The 22,174-nt window shown below is 50.4% G+C and overlaps 6 protein-coding genes across 8 annotated transcripts; 3 read left to right on the forward strand and 3 right to left on the reverse strand.

Annotated features, from left to right (window-relative positions):
* Window positions 1–984: 984 nt before the first annotated feature.
* On the reverse strand, window positions 985–3,650 carry FOXG_06487 (uncharacterized protein; the record flags this gene model as incomplete). 2 transcript variants are annotated; one of them, XM_018385175.1, is made up of 2 exons in its annotated part: window positions 1,501–2,303; window positions 2,370–3,281. In XM_018385175.1, 2 exons carry the CDS (start codon window positions 3,279–3,281, stop codon window positions 1,914–1,916), a joined length of 1,302 nt encoding a protein of 433 aa, XP_018242396.1. In that variant the 3' UTR covers window positions 1,501–1,913. The 2 variants fall into 2 exon arrangements, with proteins under 2 accessions (XP_018242395.1, XP_018242396.1); XM_018385174.1 differs by having other exon boundaries at window positions 985–3,650.
* An 847-nt stretch (window positions 3,651–4,497) lies between these two features.
* Window positions 4,498–6,464, forward strand: FOXG_06488 (uncharacterized protein). 2 transcript variants are annotated; one of them, XM_018385176.1, is made up of 3 exons: window positions 4,498–4,734; window positions 4,980–5,211; window positions 5,270–6,464. In XM_018385176.1, the coding sequence occupies exons 1-3, from the start codon at window positions 4,678–4,680 to the stop codon at window positions 6,163–6,165; spliced, it is 1,185 nt and encodes a 394-aa protein (XP_018242397.1). In that variant the 5' UTR covers window positions 4,498–4,677; the 3' UTR covers window positions 6,166–6,464. The 2 variants fall into 2 exon arrangements, with proteins under 2 accessions (XP_018242397.1, XP_018242398.1); XM_018385177.1 differs by having other exon boundaries at window positions 4,498–5,211.
* A 456-nt stretch (window positions 6,465–6,920) lies between these two features.
* FOXG_06489 (uncharacterized protein) lies at window positions 6,921–7,459 on the forward strand (the record flags this gene model as incomplete). The annotated part of the gene is made up of 2 exons (XM_018385178.1): window positions 6,921–7,308; window positions 7,443–7,459. 2 exons carry the CDS (start codon window positions 6,921–6,923, stop codon window positions 7,457–7,459), a joined length of 405 nt encoding a protein of 134 aa, XP_018242399.1.
* Window positions 7,460–11,173: 3,714 nt separating this feature from the next.
* On the reverse strand, window positions 11,174–13,356 carry FOXG_06490 (uncharacterized protein). The gene has a single exon (XM_018385179.1). The coding sequence runs from the start codon at window positions 13,261–13,263 to the stop codon at window positions 11,578–11,580; it is 1,686 nt and encodes a 561-aa protein (XP_018242400.1). The 5' UTR covers window positions 13,264–13,356; the 3' UTR covers window positions 11,174–11,577.
* Window positions 13,357–18,724: 5,368 nt separating this feature from the next.
* Window positions 18,725–19,104, reverse strand: FOXG_19273 (uncharacterized protein; the record flags this gene model as incomplete). The annotated part of the gene is made up of 3 exons (XM_018399469.1): window positions 18,725–18,829; window positions 18,884–18,989; window positions 19,057–19,104. The coding sequence occupies 3 exons, from the start codon at window positions 19,102–19,104 to the stop codon at window positions 18,819–18,821; spliced, it is 165 nt and encodes a 54-aa protein (XP_018242401.1). The 3' UTR covers window positions 18,725–18,818.
* Window positions 19,105–19,266: 162 nt separating this feature from the next.
* Window positions 19,267–20,803, forward strand: FOXG_06491 (uncharacterized protein). Its single transcript, XM_018385180.1, has 3 exons — window positions 19,267–19,426; window positions 19,492–20,267; window positions 20,323–20,803. Exons 1-3 carry the CDS (start codon window positions 19,381–19,383, stop codon window positions 20,674–20,676), a joined length of 1,176 nt encoding a protein of 391 aa, XP_018242402.1. The 5' UTR covers window positions 19,267–19,380; the 3' UTR covers window positions 20,677–20,803.
* The last annotated feature ends 1,371 nt before the right edge of the window (window positions 20,804–22,174 follow it).

Raw genomic sequence — 22,174 nt, forward strand, 5'->3', positions numbered from 1 at the left:
AAACGGATAGATCGGGCCCTACCAGGCAAACATACGCAAGCACTATACGACATTTGCAAGAGACGAGAAGCCGGAGTGCTCTCGCAGCTCCGCACGGGAATGGCGAAGATCAACAGCTACCTCAACAAGATCGGGGCCGCAGAGTCGGACATGTGTGAATGTGGATGTGGACCAGAGACAATGGAGCATTTTCTGTTCCGATGCACAAGATGGGAAGCAGGGCGTGAAGCCATGCGTCGAGTAGGACAAAACATGATGGGCAACCTTTCCTTCTTTCTAGGTGGAAAGTCGGCGTCAGACGGAGCAAAGTAGAGGTGTTAGAAAATCCGGGAATCCCCCTTCCCTTCAGGATTCAGACTGTTAGTCTGAAAGTCCTAGATTTAAAGTTTAAAGTCCTAGATACAATTATCTAGAGATATAAACCCGAGAATAACTCTCAGCTCAATAAGAAACAACCAAGTTTTACAAAAAAAAAAAAAAAAAACATTTTCACCTAGCACTACTGCGCAATATAAACAATAACCTGGAGGCGGTGCGAGCGACAGTCAAATTTGCGATGGCGACAGGAAGATTGAGCCAGGAAGGAGTTTGAGAAGGAGAAAACAAATGACTACTAATATTAACATCACAGCTGATTACTAACAACAAACAGCCTCAAGTTGACAGACCATGCTTCAGCTGCTGAAGATAGGATGCTGAACACTTGGAGATGGTATTGGTTGGCCTTCAAGCAGGTCTGTCAAGCAGAGTTCAAGCAAACGGGGCTAGAAAAGTAAGAACTGGAAGAGCAGTAGGGCTTTCTTTTGTGTAGAATGGACGAAAAGCGGGGAATACGTGAATAGCTTAGCGTAGCCACAGGCCCTATGAGGTCCGTTCTCCCGGGCGTAATAAATACTACTACTACTACTACGAGGGTGTGGGGACAGGTGGTGTTAGATACGCATGAATACGATGGGGTGAGTGTATCCAAGTGTGTACCAGAATGTTGTGATGTTATTGATCGTCGACTTGATTCTTTGATCAGTCTGTCAAAGAGGGGTGAAACCCCTCTTTTGGATACAAGAATAATATTGCAATAAGGGAAGTGGAGCCCATTCCTGTTGGATTAGTGATAGCGCCTCGATAAAAGAAACATGTATTTTGTGGGTCCCCGGATATATCAATACCGGGTAGCGGGGAAAACACCAAAAAAGGACAGAACAGAGACAGAAGCTCCTGGGGACTAGATTGATCCTCAAGTGTGAAAATTAATCCTATTTTAATTGGATATTAACCCTACTCGCGTATCTAACAATTCCCAAGCCGCCAATCTAACAGGTGGCTTCGTCAGGCAACTCGAAACGCGACGGACGCAAGAACTTTAAGGTACGCGTTGGGCGGGAGTGGGTCAACCAGGGGTTACAATACCAGCAATGATTGGTCAGTGCTTCAATCCAAATGAATCCAGATATCCAAATAAATTCGGCTCCCGCAATTTGATTTGATTTGAGTTCATTTCGACTCGATTTGATTTGATTTGATTTGGATTTATTTGGATTTATTTGATTTCATTTATTTGTTGACAAGCCTGATAGGAGCTTTTGCCTCCGAAGAAAATTCATGATTACCGGTATGCCGGCGCTTAGTACATGATTCATGGAAAGTCCCACGTTCTGAAGTATCCATTTGCTATTATTGCGAACGATTGAGGTTGTTGAGATGTCAAATCGCGTTGTTGTCGTTGACGCGAAGCTGAGGTTTTGTTCACGGACTTTTGGACCCTAATTTTTACACTGTCTCTGCTTTGTTATATCGGATCCGCTCGACCCGAGATCTATTCTCTTCATTTATATTATCGAGCATGGCCAGTGGCAGCAGAACACAAATCAGAAATACAGCCAGTGGCAAAAGTGAAACCATCGATCCATCATCATTCAACATAACCCGTACGGACGAAAGGGTAGTGTGTTTAAGTTGTCGTGCATGTCGATGTCACTAAGGAGGGTGCGTGCTGTCAGCGCGCGCTGAGAGCAGTATCTGTCGAAGCCACTGCGCATTGAGATGGTGAATTTTGACTCGGAGCAGCCTGGGCTGATGCCAGACTTTGTTGACTTTTGTGAAAATGAACAAGACGATAGCCTGAAACTGCCAACTGTAGCGTTCATAGACACTGAGGTGTCGTTTCTAGATGCTTTGCGTCTGGCAGCCCGGACCGTTGCATTAAGTGGTGCGCTGATGCTGTAACGTTTTGCGAGGTCCAGCCCTCGAAAGGAACTAGACGTGGCCTTCACCACGGTGACATTATTGGGGACTCCATTATGTGACTGTAATGAAACAATCTGAGCCACGATATTGTCATCCAGCGGCAAAGTCTTCTTGAAAAAACAGACCTGATAGTTGCGGCCAGAGTTGTTGTCCCAATACTCTTGGCCATTGACCGTGTAGCGTACGCACAAGTAGGCAATTTTGGATTCGAGATTGACAATGTCGGAGAGCTCAATGGTGAAGACGAAAAAGTCGTAGCCCGAAGGTGCTTCTCCTGAGGCGTTTCCATCGCTGTATGCTGCGGCGACGTCCGAGATCGTCTTCCAGTTGTCAAACGTGAAGCGACAGGTAACTGACTTTCGAAATGCCACATCCCGGACAGCCACCAAACCTTGCATGGAATTTTGGTCGTCTAATAACCTCAATTTCTTGATATACACGAATTGAGACTCGCGCGATCCGCTCTGTCGCGGGAAGTTTGGCGTAACCATCTCCCACCGACCCGCTACATCTTGTCGGGACATGGGACGTTCCCTGCTGTTCTTATCAACTTGACCAAACTGTGACCCAGCGCTGATAGAAAGGGGACAATCCAGTCGAAAGAAATTGAGAGTCTCTTCCAAGTGGCTGTGGAAGCTAACCGACTTTGTGGCGGTGGGACTGGTTGGCATGCTGGCAGTGCGCTGACGAAATGGCGGACGTAGTATGGGCCGGACCAACTCACCAGACATTTTGCGAATTGCCCGCTGTTTGCTTTGTTGCCAGTCCTCTGTTTCGTCTTCAGATTCAGTAAGGACTGCATCATCGGAGTCGTGAGGGGTATCACAGGGTGCTCTTAGATCTGCCACAATATCTGAAGGGGGCGGCGTCACGGATGATTCATGCGTCCGAGATTCCCTCAGCCCTTGGAGGAGAATCTTGGTGGATTGGTTCTCAGATTGTTGGGGTTTCGTTTGCAAAGACCATGGTACATCCAAATGTACTGTCTCAGATGGCGGGGAGCATGGAGATGGTTTCAATGGACGGGTATATGGCATTTTTGGATCAAGTACAGGGAGATGTGGGTAAGCGCTCAAAGTGGGAACGGTGTGAAGGCTGGAATAGTATCGCTGAGTGGTGCCGACGTGACCGACGGTGGGAATGCGACAGCTGCAGAATCAAATGGTGCCAAGCGCTCAATTATAGCAATATTAGCTGTAAAGAGGTTAAACTTTTTGGTTCTTAGAATATGATGAGGCTGAGGGGAAGCGGTGCAAGATAGCAATTGGTGACACAAATGTGGAGGTACGCTAAAACATCGAAAGTTTTCTATGCATCTCTTCTCTCGGTGTACATTCGCCAGGGAGAAAGCCATGGGCGCACGCCAGGGCATCGGTCGTTTAAGAAAACATACACGCATGCATGATTTATTCTCCCCTGATGCTTGCACCGGTCGAGACCCCGCATCATGTCACTTTTAGCTATCACAGCCACGAGGTAACTCGTACTGTCGCGTGGTGGCGTGATGGAAGACGGGCACTTCCGTTGCATCAGTTGTGGGACCTTTAATAGGTGAGCACTAGCTATCATTCTCGCAGCCATGGCTCAGTACGAAGTTCAAATCAAGTAGAGGACGCCCGGAGCTGTGGATAAAACAAGGTGAGATAAGATCAATTGCATATGCATATTTCGATCTGTATATTTTTCTCCACAAATGTCACCATACCTGAAGCCTTGACCGCCCACTTTTTGTTAGCATTGATAGTAGAGTGTAATGGCCGATGCCACATGGCTTCCATCTCGCCCTATAATTCGCCATGGAGGTCGTCCGCAATCTAGACCCCAAACCCCGCACGCCCCTTAAAGCCTTATCGCCGAATTGCTGGTAAATCCTACAGTACATAGTAGATACAAAGTCTGTAGCTTAGTCCCTGCAGGGTTTCCCTTGCCAACTGCCCCAGTCTAGACCTAGAGGCGGGATTCAACCCCCCCTGTAACCCATTCGTCATATGTATCGTATGACGTACACAAGTACCGGCTCAGACCCTTGGACAAAAAACTATGGATCAGCATCAATAAGATGCTGATGATTGGCTGAAACAAGCGTGGCTGAAAAGGTCCAGAACTTGAGCCCATCGTTCGATCGTGCGATTCGGAACCCCTGCGAATACATCGGAGTGGGGTAGGACAGGGTAGCATCCCGTCCTGGGCCGCCCATGGGCCTTCCCCGTGACTCGGCAATCGCCGTTCTAATCAGCCCATACTTTCACCAAGGACTAAGTTGCTGCCGGATAGTGTTATTCCCGGCATCCAGAAATACTTCAACTCAAAGGTTATATCAAGTCCCTGAAGAATCATAGTTCTCGCCCATCAGGCCATCTCACACGTAATCCATTCTCTAGACAGCGCAAAAATCACTATTGAGGTCACACTAACCTTATCTCCCGCACGAAAATGGACGCTACGATATGTCCTTTTGACCTGGTTCTGTCATGTCGCACAAGTGAAAATGTAAGTACCGGGGATCCTCTGTCACTGAATCCACTCGGGGTCTATCCCTAGCTACTCCGTGCAAATCAGCCTACCCAAACACATCCTTCTCCCCAGCATCCTGCTCCACATTCCCCCAAAAGCCGGCATCCCTGTGGCGCTCTTGCGTAAGTTTCCGCGGCACATCATTAAGTATCCAGATCGCTGGAACAAACCGTGGGGCATTGTCATATTCCAACTTGAAGAACATACTCATCGTTTGTTAGGCTGTGGCGTCAGAAATCGGTCAATTTCCACCTGTGTGGGATCAACCCATTCCCAGATCCGACTATTACTCCAATAAGGCACCATTTTACGAAAACTACTATGGAAAGGACTTCCCGGGCCTTTTTTTCGATGACCCTGCACAGTCGCCTTTCCAGAGCACAGCCGATTCCTCTCCAGAATCTGACTGCATCTCATCACCCATTCTGGATGTAGATATGACACTAAATTTCTGTATGTCACACCAAAGCTACTTGGAACTCGCAGTCGTGACTAAACCCAATGGATGTAGCGGATACGTCAATGGATATCATGGAGCCCATTCCTTGGGACCTCAGTCTAGATCAACCAACATATGGTGGTCTTCCCACGTCAGACCTGTCTCAAAATGTTCAAACTGCCTCCGATTATAACCGAACAACAGCCTACCGACAACAATCAGACGAATTTTCTCTAGGGACAGTAGCGAGCAAGCCCTGGGCAGAGCCGGGCCCAGACGGAGCACAAGAAGATGACCATACCTCGAGCTCACGACAAAAGCGAACCGCCCGATCTCGACGACAGAAAAGAGATAATAGAAAGTCTTCCGAAACATCCCTTGCTAATACTGGTGGCGCTCCCTCGGTATCGGACGCTGCCAGTCCCAGCTTCACGCCGCAGGACAGCCGCGCCAGCATTGGGTCTGGATCCACGCCGATGGCTTCTGCAGCATCAACAGCTTCTAGCCGTCAAGCAAAGCTCAGAAGCGCGTCTCATACTTCGAAAAACAGTCATTCCCGGCCAAACGATACCCCCAAGGAACGCCGAACGCGCGCGTCCCACAATCTTGTCGAGAAGCAGTATCGAAATCGTCTCAATGCCCAATTCGAATCCCTTCTCAGCGTCCTACCAGAACAACTTCGCGCGGCGAACAACGGAAATGGCGATACTGACGACTCGGAGGGGAATGACGCGGACCGCCGTGTGAGCAAGGGTGAAGTTCTGGAAATGGCTCGCAAGCATATACAATTACTGGAGCAAGAGCGTGCTGAGTTGGAACGCAAGAATCTCGAGCTTCATGGAAACCTCCGACGGCTAAAGGGATCTGCCTCTGATGGTACAGTGTCCTCGTCGAGCCAGGAAACTCCGCTCGATTTCAAAGCCGATGCGAATGGCGAGACACAAGCCGGCGACCAAGACAAGAATTGAAAACGAAGGATCGCCAAGAAACAGAGAATGACTGCGCAGGAACATGATGGAATGTTCCAAACCATCCGATGGCTGCTCTGGAAGGGAAAATCCGTTGGCACTGGATGCCCGTTTTCCATGGTACCTCAGGCATAGAGTCCAGGCCATCCTTCTTAGGCCTTCCTGGACTTTTTAAGTTCTGGCAATGGTAGCACTGGCGGCAATGCGCTTGTTTCCCTTAATGTTGTAAACCTCCACCACGGTCACTCCAGGGGGCTCTAGCCAATTAAAATGCGTTAAACTAAAGGTACATGATATCTTACATGATTTGTATTGTGATAGTAAGCCCCAAACGATCCGGATTGTTATAAATTGCTACCGGATGTCACCCTAACGAATTGACCATCCAAATGTCACATGGTGTTGGAATGAGGATAGAAATGAGGCAAGGATCGCGATGAGAGTGAACGACCACAACTAACATCAGGCAGCATCCTGCTGCCTATGATATCGGCAGATTGAACATTGGTATAAGAGGCTAACCTTCGTCGCTCCCTTAGATAGAAGTGTCACAAGCCCTGATTCTCTCATGTGTCTCATTGGATGTGTGTATGTTCTTGGTTGAGTTGTGTTAGATACGCACGAATACGATGGGGTGAGTGTATCAAAGTGTGGACCAGAATGTGGTGATGTTGTCACGTTGTGTATTTTATATAATGGGGCGTGCGATCGTCATTGCGGTGATACTCCAGTCGGGCCCCAGTATAAAGATGTATATGGGACTTATCGTCCCCATTGCAGTCAACCTTGAGTCAGTCCGCAGGAGCGGAGCTGGCGTCCTGAATGATGCCGGAGACGTCCTAGATGACGCCGGCAACATTGTCGGCAAGATCGCCGACACCCATAACCTCAAGAACCTCATGGGCAACACAGTCAACACCACCGGTGATGTTGTCAGCTCTCCGGGCGATGTGCTCGGCAAGACCATGCCTATAGGACAAGGAAAGCCTGAGGAGAAGGACGACTCCCACGACGAGGAAAAGAGTGAATACACAACCCAGTCCAAAAACAAGAAGTCCGGCGGCCTGGGAGACACCGTCGGTAGTGTCACAGGAGCTGTCGGCGACACAGCTAAAGAAGCCACAGAAGGTGTTGGCGATACAGGTAAAAACGGTCAACGATACAACAATAGTCAACTTTTATTGCCAGAACGACGAGCTCAAGCGCTTCGTCGAAATCGTAGAGCTGGGATCGACGCCAATGTCCGTCGCCGCCTCGAGCTCACTAAAACTAGACAGGCTCGCATCCACACTAGTGAGCCTCTTGCAATCAGCAGCAAAGGCAGCGGGCCTTGCCTGCGAGGAAGGGAGCACGCAATGTTCCGTGGTGGACCGAAGGGTGCGCTCTTGCTGCTGCCGAGTATCGCGCGATCAGAAGGCTGTGCCCTCTCGGATTCAACCAAGAGGTTCAAATAGCCAAGCGAGATTTCCACCGTGTGGTCCGCCGCACCAAAAGGCTCTATTGGCGGAACCTGATCAACAGCTTCTCAGATAGCAGCTCCGTTTTCAAAGGCCGTCCGATGGCTGAGATCACCAGGAGCCTTCCAACCGCCTCCACTCCAAGTAAACAACGTGATCTGCGAAACCCAGCTCGACAAGGCCAATGCGCTCCGGCGAGCGACTCTAGAGCGTCGGACAGCTGAGGACGATATCCAGGATCCCTGGATCCAGGTCAGCCCTCGCAAAACGATCCCATTCCCGCAGGAAATCTCCCTAGAAGAAGCACAGGACGCGACCCTCCGCACCGGGAATACATCGCCGGGGGCAGATAACATCACAGTCAAGCTCCTCACAGCAGTATGGCATATTATCGGAACACACGTTCGCCGCCTCTTCGAGGAATGCCTGGCCATGGGCCACCACCCAAAGCCTTTCAGAGCGGCCGAGGTGGTCATGATCGCCAAACCTGGACGCAGGGACCTGACGAACCCGCGAGCCTGGCGACCTATCTCTCTGCTCTCCTGTCTCGGCAAGGGACTGGAACGGTTAGTCGCGCGCCGTCTCGCGTGGATATGCATTCACTATGGAGTCCTTCACCCGCAACAAGCTGGAGCGCTTCCAAAGAGGTCTGCAACAGACCTCGTAGCCGCCCTAGTTCACGACATTGAGGAGGCATTTGCTCGCAAGGTGTCCACGCTGGTCACGATGGATATCCAAGGCGCGTTCGGCACTGTCCTGCGCAACAGACTGATTCTGCGACTTCGGGAACAAGGCTAGCCCGAACATCTCGCCCGATGGACCAAATCCTTTATGGATGACCGATCTGCCTGTGTTAGGTACCAATATACAATCACCCCGCTCTTTCCTCTCCAGTGCGGTCTCCCTCAGGGATCGCCGGTATCGCCGATCCTCTTTCTGTTATATACAGAGCCCATCTACCGACTGAGCAACCATCAAGGCCGGTTCGGCTATGCAGATGACACAGCCATCCTGTGCGTCGGCGACACGGTCGAGGAAACGGCCGCTGCGGCATCACGTTCTGTCGAAGAAATGGTCCGCTGGGGCGCCGCAAACGGGGTATCTTTCGACCCCAAGAAGACCGAAGTCATGCACTTCTCTCGGAGCAAGCTCGAGACCGCACCGGCAATACGCCATGGCGACGTCGAGAAGCACCCCGAGGCAGCAATGCGCTGGCTAGGCATTTGGCTGGACAGCAGCCTGTCATTCCGAGTTCACGCAGAGAAGTGGACGGCTAAGTCACAGGCTGTCGCCTACCATCTGCGAGGACTCACCAACACGATACACGGCCCGCTTCCCAGCGCTGTACGGAGCGCCTTCAGTGTTGTTTATATTGCGCAGTAGTGCTAGGTGAAAATACATATTTTATGAAACTTGATTGTTCATTAGTGAGATGAGAGTTCTTCTCAGGTTTATATCTCTAAATGATTTCATCTAGGACTTTAAACTTTAAATCTAGGACTTTCAGACTGTTAGTCTGAATCCTGAAGGGAAGGGGGATCCCCGGATTTTCCAACACCAACTGTATGTTTCCAGTCCTGTGCAAACTGTGTGTGTGCTATTATGTCTGTTGTATTGACCCTCTTGATGTTTAGGTCACTTTTTCTGAGATGGTTAGAGCATATCTCTAAATTTACCATGAAAGCCTGTCCCCATCATACATTAATTACGTCAGTTGGTCTACTAGCTACTGCTTTGGGGGCAGGGCGACCGGCGAGAGTGGCGTCCTATGGAATTGCATAAAGGATGTTTAAGAGCTACCAGGAGTTGGCGGTGAACTTCCAAGTCCCTGGACTTTGCGCTTTATAAGAATACCCTTTATGGTGAAGAGAGAGGCATCCGCATTGTAAGAACCCGAGGCTCGGCCCTGAACCTTTGTCAAGGGCCGACATGAAGAAATTACCTGAAGCCATTGTTGCCATAGTGAGATGTATCAAGGGAGAAGCTGCTATATATCTGTAGAATTGTTGCGAAAATCTGACTCGGAGTTCCGAAGACCGGCGTAATGTTTCGGATTGAAGATATTTGAAGAGCAGAAGAGGAGAGGACGTTTCAATTAGATATTCTTAACCTACCCATATTCTCTGCATTATCGCCTCAGGTAGATTGTGCTATTTATCGGGTGCAAGTCGTCAAGTTTACAGTAGCTTAGGCAAACCGAGGCTCGGGTCAGAATGGCGTGGCTCGGCTTCTTTTCCCGATACACCAAGATAAGCATCAGCTTTCAGCCAAAATGAAGTCTAAATAAAATTATAGGACAAAAGTCTGACAACACCAGCCCCACATCCAGCCTCCCTGATTACAACACCGATTAAACACTTAGCGATTGCATCGCGAATAATTAATTAAATTTAATAAAAGGTATATCAATCAATTGCCCTGAATCAGCGCTTTAATATTTTGTATACCATCTCTGTGCCTGAATGACTGCGCGAAGGCGGTTATGTACGGAAGTCGTCAGCTTCAAAATCAGGTGGGGAGGCAAGGCTGCCCACGCCACTTGCAACCATCTGATCAACTGAGCTCTATCTGCCTTGTTATTCTTCAATCTGATGAATTCAGGATGCATCCGTCATAGCTTGGCTTTTAGAGCTTTCCACACGTGTTCTATAGGGTTTAAATCAGGGGAATGAGACGGCCAATTAATGGGTTTTATCCCATGAAGAAGCAGCCAATCTAGGGACGGTTGTGAGGTATGTATCCGGGCGTTGTCTTGTTGAAATTGGTCAAATTCATCTAGGAAAGGAAGAAGACCTTCCGTCACGGCTTTGCGATAAGACCAGCTGGAATAACCTCCTTTCTTTGCCGTCTTATCCCTCGTCATTGGAATGAGATGACTGCTTGTCTCTGACGACAGCTCCCCAGAACATGAGCGAAATAGTCGGTTTAACATGCTGCTGGACATTGACTAGGTCCGTACAGTATTTCTCATCAGGTCTGCGAAAGACCCAGTCGTCGGGGTTGTTCGGTGCATTTGAAACCGTGACCTCGTCGGTGAAGCAGATCTGTGAGAAAGTCAGCGTTGAAAAGGGTGCCTTTTGGAGGGCATTTACGAGAATATATTCGTCGATATGACGAATCCAAAAACGGGCATGTTGTGGCCTTGCTTTTGCATCGTCTTTTGACAGTTTAATCCTCTTTTTTGACCTCCATTTGCGTCGCCAATACCTCTGTAACCGACGACGTAGCGTCCGGACTGACACTTCAACACCAAGCTCCAATAAAGCTTCATTCCACGTAATTGAGCGATTTCTTTTAACAAATGACTGGATAGATATAATCTGCCGAGCGCTAAGTTTCTATGGACGCCCAGAACGTGGTTTAGAGACGTTGTTGTGGTGTTCTTTCCAGCGTTTAACTGTCTGGGAGACCGTCCCGGGATCCGTTGAGTAGGAGGTTGCAGCCTGTCTCATTGATTTGCCGGCATATATCTCAGCCACCATGGCTGCTCTTTGCTCGGGAGTAAATTCATGGTTTCTTTGGCGATTCCCGCTTATTTCAGTACCAAAATTGCGTTGTTCAGAAGCCATTGACTATATAATTCTTGTTGTTAAAGTAATTGAGTTATTTGGTGATGCTGGACCGAAGTGGGGTAGGCGCCCTTGGTGTTGTCAGACTTTTGGCACGGGATTGTATGTATTGATAAAGTATGGCACAGCGTCGTTAATTGTACAGTTTGAGAGAGGAATCAAGGGAACCATCAGTGTGGCGTGGACGCATAGTTGCCATCGTAGCAGCAATTTGACAAGCTGTCGAGCCAACAAGCTGATCATGCAAACTGGTTACCAAGAAGAGTGTCAACTTAAGTAAGAACTACATTTAAATGAAGAGCATAGACACATAATATAACCTAGAAGACATTACAAGCGTTTCGACGCAAGGCTAAGCGCCGCTGACTGCAGTCTACCTCGTTCGATCATGTCCGGTGACGGCGGTTGTAACTCTCTGCAAAAACACCCTCTGAAAGCTCTTCCATCTCATAATTTTCCCTCTGGATCTTTTCCCAATCAAGGAGGCGGGTCGAAACGTCAACGGTTTCAGGCCCAATTTCTTCGTGAGGACCATACAGCATCAAGCGCTCTAGTGTCGAGACTTCGGCCGCTGCGGATTCGTCGTAAATCATTTCATAGTCCCAGGGCTGGTCAAGCGTGAAATCACACTGAATAATAGAAGCTCTCTCGCTCACGGGGGTTACACCTTCGGCAGAGCTTCTAGAGGTAAATGGATAGTCACTGTGATTAGATGGGGCAATGACCCTGTAAGCGACACAATCCGTATGAGCCGTAAGCCAGGCGACATAAGGCTTCAAAGATATGGAAAAGAGCTCCGTTGCACGATTCCGATCAGGATAGCCACCCAGAATAAAGGAGTACGATTCGGAAGGCAGTCCTTCTTTCAAGGCCTCCAAGGTATGCATAATAAAGCCGGTAAAGGTACTCCCGATAGTCCTAGGCATAATTTGAGGTAGCTCCGGAGTATCGTCATAAACCTGACGGGGACCTTCAACATCAAACATAACGCCCTGGATTCTGATCTCATCGCCTTTGGCAAGGACATTTCGCCAAAGGTTTATACGGTGCTCAACATGGAGCTTCGGATTCTCTCGACAATATGGAATCATGCCTATGATATGGGACTCGGGAAAGGCAGCCGCATATCTGTCTTCCTTAAGTATAAGCTTAGATATCAAGAGGCGCTGTTGGTGAGAAAGTTGTCCGAGAAATCTGATTGCCTGAGCAGCGGCTGAGAACCAAGACTTCCGTTTGTATCGGTATTTTGGGCCAGTGTAGCCTGGAATGTCAAATCCCAACTCATACCACGCATCTGCTCGCTCCCAATACTTGGTCATTTGCATTAGATCTACCATGCTTTTGACTTCAGACCGAGTGGGCATAGCCCATGGATCAAATCCCAGACCGAAGAACTCAGCAATTGAATGTGAATCGTTCCATCCCGGCAAGATTTCTTCAATGGCCTGTGAAAACTCTGTGGGGTGCTTCTCTGCAAGTTGTCGCAATAGGTAGGTCCTTGTTCGTTTGAGGGAGACTGTGTTATCATCTAGTCGCAGTCTCATATTAGGTACCCCGACTCTGAATCCTTCACCATACCTGTACTCCCGTGCTTCAGCAATGATGCGTGCGTCCACATAAATGTGAGGCAGTTGGCTCTCACGATCGATGAACTCTTCTACTTCTTCCCTTACGATTGGTATGTATTGGGAATACTCAGAACTGGGGTCCTCGTACATGTCGGGCGTCAAAAGTCGCCTGAGACGAAGGACCATGCCACGTAGGAGTTCGAGATGATAATGGGCCATGTGTTTGAGTGTAGAAGCCTGTTTCCTCCAATCCGGCCTGTAAATAGTCGAAAAGGTGATTGTGTTGAGAGTGAAAGGGAAATGTCGAGTCTCGCAGGCGATCAAGCGACATGCCAACCGAAGCGACATGCTAGCTGCTTGGCCACTGGCCTGAACCAGCTTATCGCCATCTGAGATATAGCCACCATCTGCCTTGAAGTAGTAGAAATAAATTTGTTCGCGCAGTTCCAAGGGAAGGCCCAGAAGGCTTGTCCTTGGAACGACGTGAGAAGCCTGAGTAGACATTGTGTTGGGGCCGGGGACAGGTCTGTAATGGTCTGGTATGGAATGAGACTTGTTCCGTCTGCTGTGGATCTGGAGAAACGGATTTGGGGTAGAGAGGCGGGGGAGCTTCTATTTATAGCCTAGCATACTGAATGATGACTCACAGCCAGCGGCGGCGGGAGAACAGACTCAGCGACCATGAAACTTTACTCACATCACACGCAAACTCAAATCAGGGACAGAAAGGTACTATGCTAGGGTATCATATTTAACGAGGTAGGGGCGCGCGATTTGCATCAGCTTATGGCCATCATCGACTCTAAATAACACTTCTCAAAACACACTTCAGGCAGCATACCAACTGCCTACACAATTGCCCAAGATAAGTGTCGCAGGCCGGGCATGGTCTCAACGAGCCTCAGGAACAACAGCCCTTAGTAATCAAGCTGGGTGATTTAAAGTAAAACCTGTGGGATGGAATACCCCACACAGATAGATGTACAATCTTTACAATCTTTAACGTTGTGGAGGCAGCCGTTTGGAAAATCAAGCGGGGCGCGACGCGACGCGAAACGGCGCGATGGACGCGGTTGCGGACAGCATCGTTGTGACCTCTGAGGACGCCTGCCCTCGGGATTCCAGCATGCGCAAATCAGACCGGCCACGAAAGCTAACAGCGAAAGGAATGGAGAACTTGTCTGGTAATGTTGGGATAGTAATGCAAGCCCTGATTCGCGAAGTACGCGACGAAACAATGAAACAGATGGCGAAGGCGCAGCAGGAAACCGTGAAGGAAATCACGACTTCTCACCAGAGAATCATTGAAACTCTGTGGAATGCCTGGAAAAAGGAGCAACAGGCGCTCAAGCAAATGATCGAAGGCCAGGAGAAAGCGATTAGGCAGCTGCAACAGGATATTCAAGGCATTCAGGCGCAAGCCGCACAGGAACGAAAGCTGATGCAGGAATAGGTTGACGAACTCAAACGAATGCAGCAGCACGCCCCATGCGATATCGAGCCCCTGCAAGTGCAGGCTTCCGAAGAGCTCAAACGCATCCATGAGAAATTAGACATCACGGCGCAGCACGCCGTAGCCGGCTCCGCCCGGACGAACCCCAGGCAGTCATTTGCAGACATAGCTCGTATGTCGCCAACAGAGGGGCAGAATGGCGGCGTTAGAGGCCCCGAGGTGGTGTCATCACCTACGCCGCCGCTTTCATCCCCTGGAGAGGATCTGTTCTGCATGATAGACATCTCCGGAGTGGGCGACGATGACAGAAACAAGGCGCAGATCGGAGAGGTCCGACAGGCTATCGAAGCCGCTGTGAGGACAAAAAAGGAGGGCGAGAGATGGAGATGCGCAGCGGTGGTTAGAGGGGCTAGGAACGCCAACATCATCAAGGTAATCTGTAGAAACGTGGCGGAACTTCACATGGTTCGACAAGCAGTGTTGGAAACAAATATACCGGGGGCAAAGCTCCTGAGAGAGCGGCTGTACCCGGTCAAGATCAATGGGGCTAACCGGTCGGCGGTCCTGGACTCGAACCACAACCTTCTTCCCGGCGTTGCTGAAGTACTCGGCCAAGAGAACGAAGTGACGATTGCTAGGATGAGCTGGCTTAGCGATAAGGGAAACGGCAAGGCATACGGATCGATGGTGATTTACGTGACGAAAGAAAGCGATGCAAGACGGCTCTTGGAAGACAAATACTTTCACCTCGCAGGCGAATCGGCGAGAACTAGCATGTTCGAGCCTAGAGCCGAGGTGGTGCAATGCTACAATTGCTGGGGGCTAGGCCACAAGGCATTCGTCTGCAAAGAAGCGCAGAGATGCGGCAGATGTGCGGAGCGAGGACATCACCATGGACAATGCGAATCAGCAGAGCCAGTGTGCGTGTCATGCGGAGGACGGCACGAATCATTCCGTCGAGCATGTCGATTGCGTCAAATGCGAGGAGATGAGCACTAGGCTACAAGTGTACCAACTGAACGTGCGTAAGAACGATAAGGTGCATCTGAGCATGATGAATGACAAAGAACTTGAGGACTATGTAGCGCTGGCGGTGGCAGAGCCATGGGCATGCACAATCGAGGGACAGGTGATGACGGTGCCTAATCACCACAGCAACTGGACGAAGATGATCCCCACCAAGACGCGTGAGCCGCGTGTGTCGCGATGGCCGATCCGCAGCATGCTCTGGGTACGGAGGGACTTGGAGGCAGAGCAGGTCCCGATACCGTCACCAGACCTGACGGCAGCGATCGTCAGGTTCCCTGAGCGTGACGTGCTGGTTGTGTCGGTATATATAGAGGGGAGAAACGAGCAGGCACTCGAAGCGGCGATGGGACAGCTGCACACGGCGATTGCAAAATTCCGCAATGGGTCCGGCAGAAGAACTGACGTGATCTTGGTAGGGGATTTCAATCGTCATGACACACTATGGGGAGGTGATGAAGTGACGGGAAGGAGGCAAGGCGAAGCTGGACCGATCATAGAGCTGATGGGAGAACATGGCCTTCACGGCCTGCTGCCCCGAGGCACGAAAACGTGGGAAGGCCCAGGGGGTATAGCGAGCACGATTGACCTGGTGCTGGCATCAACGGAGCTGGCAGACGAGATGACGAGCTGTGGGATACATCCAACAGAGCATGGATCGGACCATCGGGCGATCCGAACGGAGTTTGACACAACACCGCCGGAACGAACGCCCAGCGACAGACTGCTATTCAAAAATGCACCTTGGTTAGAGATCAAGGAGAGGGTGAGGACGAAACTGGAAGCGTTGCCGTTTGGCGGCACAGTGCAGGCTCAGACGGACAGGCTAATGTCGGTGGTGCTGGACGCGATCAACGACCTGGTCCCACGGGTCAAGCCGTCGCCTTATGCCAAGAGGTGGTGGACGACGGACCTGACCCGACTGCGGCGGATGTACACATATTGGCGCAACCAGGCAAGGGCATGCCGGCGACGAGGACGAGAGGCAGCAGACCTAGAGCAAAAGGCCAGAGAAGCGGCACAGGAATACCACGACGCGATCAGGAGGCAGAAAAAGGCACACTGGGACAGCTTTCTCGAAGACGGAGCCAACATCTGGCAATCAGCCAAGTACCTCTCGCCTGGAGGCGAAGCAATGGGTGATAAAATACCTCCTCTAAAGAGAAGAGATGGAACGACGACGAGCGACAAGGCAGAACAGGCAGAGGAGCTTCTCAGCGTCTTCTTCCCCCCTCTGCCGGCTGTGATCGAGGATGAAGAGCGCCGGCCGGCGCAGCGAGAAGTAGCGATGCCAGAGTTGACGCTAGAGGAGGTGGAAGAGAAGGTGATGGCGGCCAAGGCATGGAAAGCCCCAGGCGAAGATGGACTGCAGGCGATGGTGTGGAAGCAGCTCTGGCCAGTAGTGGGAGAGCGGGTGTTGCATCTGTTTCGGACATCCCTGAGAGACGGAGAGCTGCCGGTCCAGTGGAGGAGCGCGAAAATCATCCCGCTCAAGAAGCCAGGCAAGGACAACTACAAGGTAGCCAAGTCATGGGAGACCGATCTCACTTCTATCGACTTCTGGGCAAGATTCTAGAGGCAGTCATGGCGGGACCGGATCTCGTACGCGGAAGAGACATTCGGACTGCTACCCACCAACCCATTTCGGCGGAAGGAAGCAACGATCGGCCAACCAGGCTCTCCTGCTCCTTCAGGAGCACATCTACAAAGCGTGGCGCAACCGGAAGGTGCTCAGCCTGATAAGCTTCGACGTGATGAGAGCATACAACGGGGTATTCAAGGATCGATTACTGCAGAGACTGGAAGCCAGAGGCATCCCCAAGGGGGTAGTAAAGTGGATCGACGCTTTCTGCTCCAATCGATCCGCGACGATCGTGGTAAACGGCTACACCTCTGGGCGACGGGATCTGCCACAGGCTGGGCTTCCGCAAGGGTCGCCGCTGTCACCGGTGCTGTTCCTTTTCTTCAACGCAGACCTCGTGCAATGCAAGATCGATGCAAAAGGTGGATCGATCGCCTTTATCGATGACTATTCAGCCTGGGTGACGGGTCCGACAGCAGAAGCCAACCGAGTAGGCATCCAGGCCGTCATCGACAGAGCACTGGAGTGGGAAAGACGAAGCGGGGCGACATTTGAGGAGGACAAGACAGTCATCATACACTTCACGCGCCATCACGAACGCACCGATGAAAGCCCGTATACGATCAAAGGCCAGGCGATCATCCCAAAGAAAAGTGGCAAGATACTAGGACTGGTGATGGACTCGGAGTTGCGGTATGAGGAACACGTAAAGGAAGCAGCTACACGGGGACTTCGGGCGGCCATGTGTCTACGAAGGACTGAAGATGTTGACGCCCCGGACGGCGAGACAGTTGTTTGTAGCAACGGTGGCCCCGACGATACTACGCTTCGAACGTTTGGTCCCACCGACGCGGGTGGAGGGAGACCAGGTGGCTGAACGAGGCACAGAAAATGGGTGTGCAAGCCATCACAGGAGCCTTCAAGACGGTTTCGATGGCAGTGGCGGAAGCTGAAGCTGGTATTCTACCCATCGGTGAACGCCACGCGCAGGCCGGCACACGGCTCTACGTCAACATGCAAACACTGCCGAAGGCGCACCCGCTGGCGACACTTAGGGTGAGGGAGACACGGAGGTATATGTCGCCGTTGACGAAACTAGCACTCGCCCACGATGGCGCAATAGAACGGATGGAAACGATCGAGCCGTATGCACTACCACCGTGGCATAGACACATGGTGGTGGAGTACGATTCAGACAAGGAGGCAGCGGCATATGTAGATACAGGTGACGACGTGACCGAGACCAGCAACATGAGACAAGTGCTCATCGCAACGAGCGCCTCTGCGAGAAACGGGACTAGTCGGCATAGGTGGCATTGTGCGCAACACCGCCAGCGGAGGAGCGAATGATAATATTGTAGCAAAGTACTCCGCCACTCTTGGCCCGAGAGACGAGCAAAACGCATACATGTCGTGGGCCCTATGAGGCGTATCCTCCCTGGCGGAATAAATTCATTCATTCATTCATAAGAGATAACTTGAGACAAAAATCAGCATATTTTTGCTGCTGCTCAACACATTTTACTTTAACTCTTTAAGCACGCTCAGTGCGACACCAAGTTTTGGGCAGCCAATCAAATAACGTGTGTGACTGTACCCTCATGCATCATCAGATCACGAAGTAAAGGGGGGGAATTTTACTCACGGCAATATCCGCTGAACTAACACCACTAGCTCTGATACACCGGCTTCTAAACTGGTGATATCGAAAAGTAGGTTCATTTAGTCCACGGGTAAGATGTATGTAGAAGGGGCTATGATAGCAGTGACACGTAGTGCGGGCAATTTGCTAGTCAGCAACAAACAAAAGTATCGTCATATTTCTCGCACTAACCTTCTCGACAGGATGTAAAGCCCGATGGTAAATTTTGGGTGTTGAACTTATGCATAAAGCTAACCGAGGTCTGATAAATATCGGTTGTACGGCAAACAAGGTGAGCCGCGAATGCAGCCATTTCTGCTGAAACATGTGGCGCATCCAACACCATGACACTGTCTCTAAAAATTCCCTGTCCAGTCTATGATTAATTTCAAGGCCGCGTAAGTCTTTCCCTCTAGCATACCACCAAGAGGCTCAAAATGGAGCAACTTCCGATCATTGACGCCAAGACTGGGGGATCTCTTGGCAACGATCTCTGTGCATGGGCATGATCCGACCCTAAAATGCTCCTACTGTAGTAGTCGGCCGCCATTTTAGGTGATTGAATATTTTGGGATAAAGGGAGGGCTGACGTACTTTCGGCTGGAAGTGCAGCCACCCGACATTCTGGAAAGGCGTAAGCATAATTACATGACTTGTGATTGGCGCAAAGAACCCGGAGGTTTTAGATCAGGGCTATTTTTGCAGTGGCTTTTGAGGAGGATTACGTATGCTAACTGTTGGTTAGTCAAATTGGCCAGAAAAATGAAGCTTAAAGAGCGTTAAATCCAAAAGGAGTTTCATGATGGTCTATCGAGTATCTTTAGAACGCTCTACTCGAGTATCAGCACAGTATACCTTCTCAACACATTAGTCACTCATTGCCACAATTAGCCGTTGAGACATTCATGATCCATTGACATGAAGCTCACCCCGACAAAAGCCATTGTTGGCGCTCTAGCGCTAAGTAAGACCCCCTGACTGCTCAAAAAATGCAGCATTAGGCAGGATCTCATAAACCTTCTTATCTAGTCGCTGGAAAGACATCAGCATCTCCAGTGTCCTACTGCGATGGAGATTCTAGCAAGATTTGTTACAGCTGGGGCGTGCCATCTTCAACAGCCTCGTCAAGCTCTGACACGTTATTCCTACGACTCGAAGCTCCCACCGATTACCAATGGATCGCCCTCGGAACCGGAGACCGCATGAGCGGCTCTACAATGTTCGTCGTTTATCAAGACGGTTCTGGGAATGTTACCTTGAGCACGAGAAAGGGGCATGGCCATAATATGCCTGAGTATAGCCGCATGAGTTCTGTCAAGCTTCTTGAAGGAAGCGGCGTCTCGAATAAAACGATGGTGGCAAATATAGAATGTGGTGACCTAGGTACTTTGGACTTGAAAGGGTCTAGTGACTGGATCAGTGCTTGGAGGACTGGTAGTCCTTTGGACACGACCGATGTCAGTGCTGACTTCGACGAGCACGACGGCACCGACGGTTTCTCAGTCGACCTTTCAAAAGCATTCATAACTTCGAACAACAACCCTTTTACCAACAAGTCGAATACTCAGCCTAGCTCAGGCTCCAGCAACGACGCTGTTGCCGGTGGCGGTGGTGGTGAGGACCATACTGGCACGATTCATGGTGTCATTATGTCCGTCGTTTTCCTACTAGGATTTCCCATCGGTTCCCTATTGATGCCGTTGCTGGGGAAGTGGCTTGTTCATGCTTCATGGCAGATAATTATGTTTATCGGCATGTGGGCTGGCTTTGGTGTCGGCAAGATTGCTGCCGACCGCGGCGGAGACGTATGTATTCCAACAATTGTTCTTTGAACGACAATACTTGCTAACTCGTGTTTAGTGGTTCACCGAACCTCATGTCCAGCTCGGCACCATTGTATGCATCCTCATGATTATACAGCCAATCCTAGGATGGTGGCATCACAAGAACTACCTCAGATACGAACGACGAACCGCCGTTAGCCACGCCCATCTCTGGTACGGCCGGGCTTTGATGATAATTGGGATCGTTAATGGTGGGATTGGTCTGCAGTTATCAGGTGCTTCTACGGGTCTGATCATTGCCTATGCTGTTGTCAGTATCATTGTATTTGCAATGTATACTGCGGGTTCTGTTCGCAAGATGATTAGAATGCGGAGGAAGGAAAGCCGTCTGATGTCTGATGTTTCTAGTAGCGCACTAGAGCTGACGTAATTTGTGTTGAAGGAGTCGTGGTTGAGACTTGGGAGTTATGGGCTTGACGAAAGAACTAGCGAATAATCTAGAATAGACGGGCCGAACATAATATTCGCTCCTATGCACTTTTACCAGTCTACAGTCACCACTGGGTGGAATGTCATGCACCTCAGCGAAAGGATCATCGCACGCATCATCCATTCTCATGAACTCAATCGTCCCCTGAAGGTCCTTCGCATAAGTCGCGCCATAAATCTCTTCAATAAAGGCGAAGATTAGATCCAAGCCAGAAGTAACCTGCCCCAGCCTTGTTAGCATATCCATTATGTCAAAAGCTCTAGAGGGGAATACTCACACCCGACGATGTCCACACGTTTCCATCGACATTCCATCTTGCTGACGAAACCCACTTGACATCCGGTCCCATCGCTGTAACTGTCTTCCAAGCTTTCTTATTGGTCGTTGCCCGTTGCCCGTTTCCCATCCAATACCCCAGCCCTAAACGAAATGAATGAAGTTATTACGCCCGGGAGGATACGCCTCATAGGGCCATCTCGTTACATTGTTCTCCCCACATTTTACCCTTAACATCCTTAACCTCTCCAGTCCTTACACCTTGCCACTTTTCCCAGCCTCGCTTGTCCCTGTGACAGTCCTGCTTGAAGGTCAAATTCTCCAAGTGTTCAGCGTCCCATCTTCAGCAGCTGAAGCCTGGTCTGTCTACCAGAGGCTGTGCTGTGCAGCGCTCATCCAGGCTGGCGATCCATTCCACGTCCACTGTCCACGTATCCATGGCGTGGAAATGGATGGTCCGTGCATCCATTTTCATCCACTCCATGGAGCTGCCGTTACATAATCCATCCATCCACGCCAGGGCTCCGTGGAATGGTTAGGTGGAAATGGAAGCAGGGGTATGGACTGGTAGGGGGTTCCTAGCCTAGTCCCCAGAATACCCTGTAATTCAGGGAGGACTAACTTGGTCATGGTCGGTAGAGATCGCAAGTACCTATATACCAGGCATTTTCACATACAAATTAAGGTATCTTTAAACAGAACATAACAGCCATGGGGTCGTGGACATTTCGCGTCACGGTACCGCGTTCGAGCGTCTCCATGCAACTGCATTCTGTACCGCGTAGAATGGCTGAGAGTCGAATTGTCAGCTCTATGGCGCTCGAGCCGCCAGACCAAGGGGATAAGAAGACCTCGTGGGACCTCTTCCCTTGGAAAGACTTCCCTGGCTACACGCAATCCCAGCGCTGTGCGTCTATATCGTCGTGGATATGGCAATTCGGCTACGATATCGAGAAGAGCGATGACGATACAAAGCGGCGATGGGTTTGCAAGGTCTGTGTTGACAGTCGCAGGCCAAACCCTCATTCGGCGGCCTCGAGTGGTACGCAGAACGCGGAGATCCATCCCTGGAATGACCACAAGGTCTGTGACCCTTCCGGAAGACGGAAGCCGCCTAGCAAAGCAAAGAAGATACCATCGAGGAATATCGCCGAGATGATGA

This window comes from Fusarium oxysporum, chromosome 3 (assembly GCF_000149955.1).
Source record: "Fusarium oxysporum f. sp. lycopersici 4287 chromosome 3, whole genome shotgun sequence".
NCBI lineage: Eukaryota > Fungi > Ascomycota > Sordariomycetes > Hypocreales > Nectriaceae > Fusarium > Fusarium oxysporum.

What these genes read in the sequence shown, in the direction of transcription:
- FOXG_06488 (XM_018385176.1), top strand. Translation starts at nt 4,678, where the DNA reads ATGGACGCTACGATATGTCCTTTTGACCTGGTTCTGTCATGTCGCACA. An exon ending in CATGTCGCACAAGTGAAAAT is followed by an intron (nt 4,735 to 4,979) that starts GTAAGTACCGGG and finishes ATCGTTTGTTAG; the next exon opens with GCTGTGGCGTCAGAAATCGG. An exon ending in AGATATGACACTAAATTTCT is followed by an intron (nt 5,212 to 5,269) that starts GTATGTCACACC and finishes CAATGGATGTAG; the next exon opens with CGGATACGTCAATGGATATC.
- FOXG_06490 (XM_018385179.1), bottom strand. Translation starts at nt 13,263, where the DNA reads ATGTCTACTCAGGCTTCTCACGTCGTTCCAAGGACAAGCCTTCTGGGC.
- FOXG_06491 (XM_018385180.1), top strand. Translation starts at nt 19,381, where the DNA reads ATGAAGCTCACCCCGACAAAAGCCATTGTTGGCGCTCTAGCGCTAA. An exon ending in TGTTGGCGCTCTAGCGCTAA is followed by an intron (nt 19,427 to 19,491) that starts GTAAGACCCCCT and finishes CTTCTTATCTAG; the next exon opens with TCGCTGGAAAGACATCAGCA. An exon ending in CTGCCGACCGCGGCGGAGAC is followed by an intron (nt 20,268 to 20,322) that starts GTATGTATTCCA and finishes ACTCGTGTTTAG; the next exon opens with TGGTTCACCGAACCTCATGT.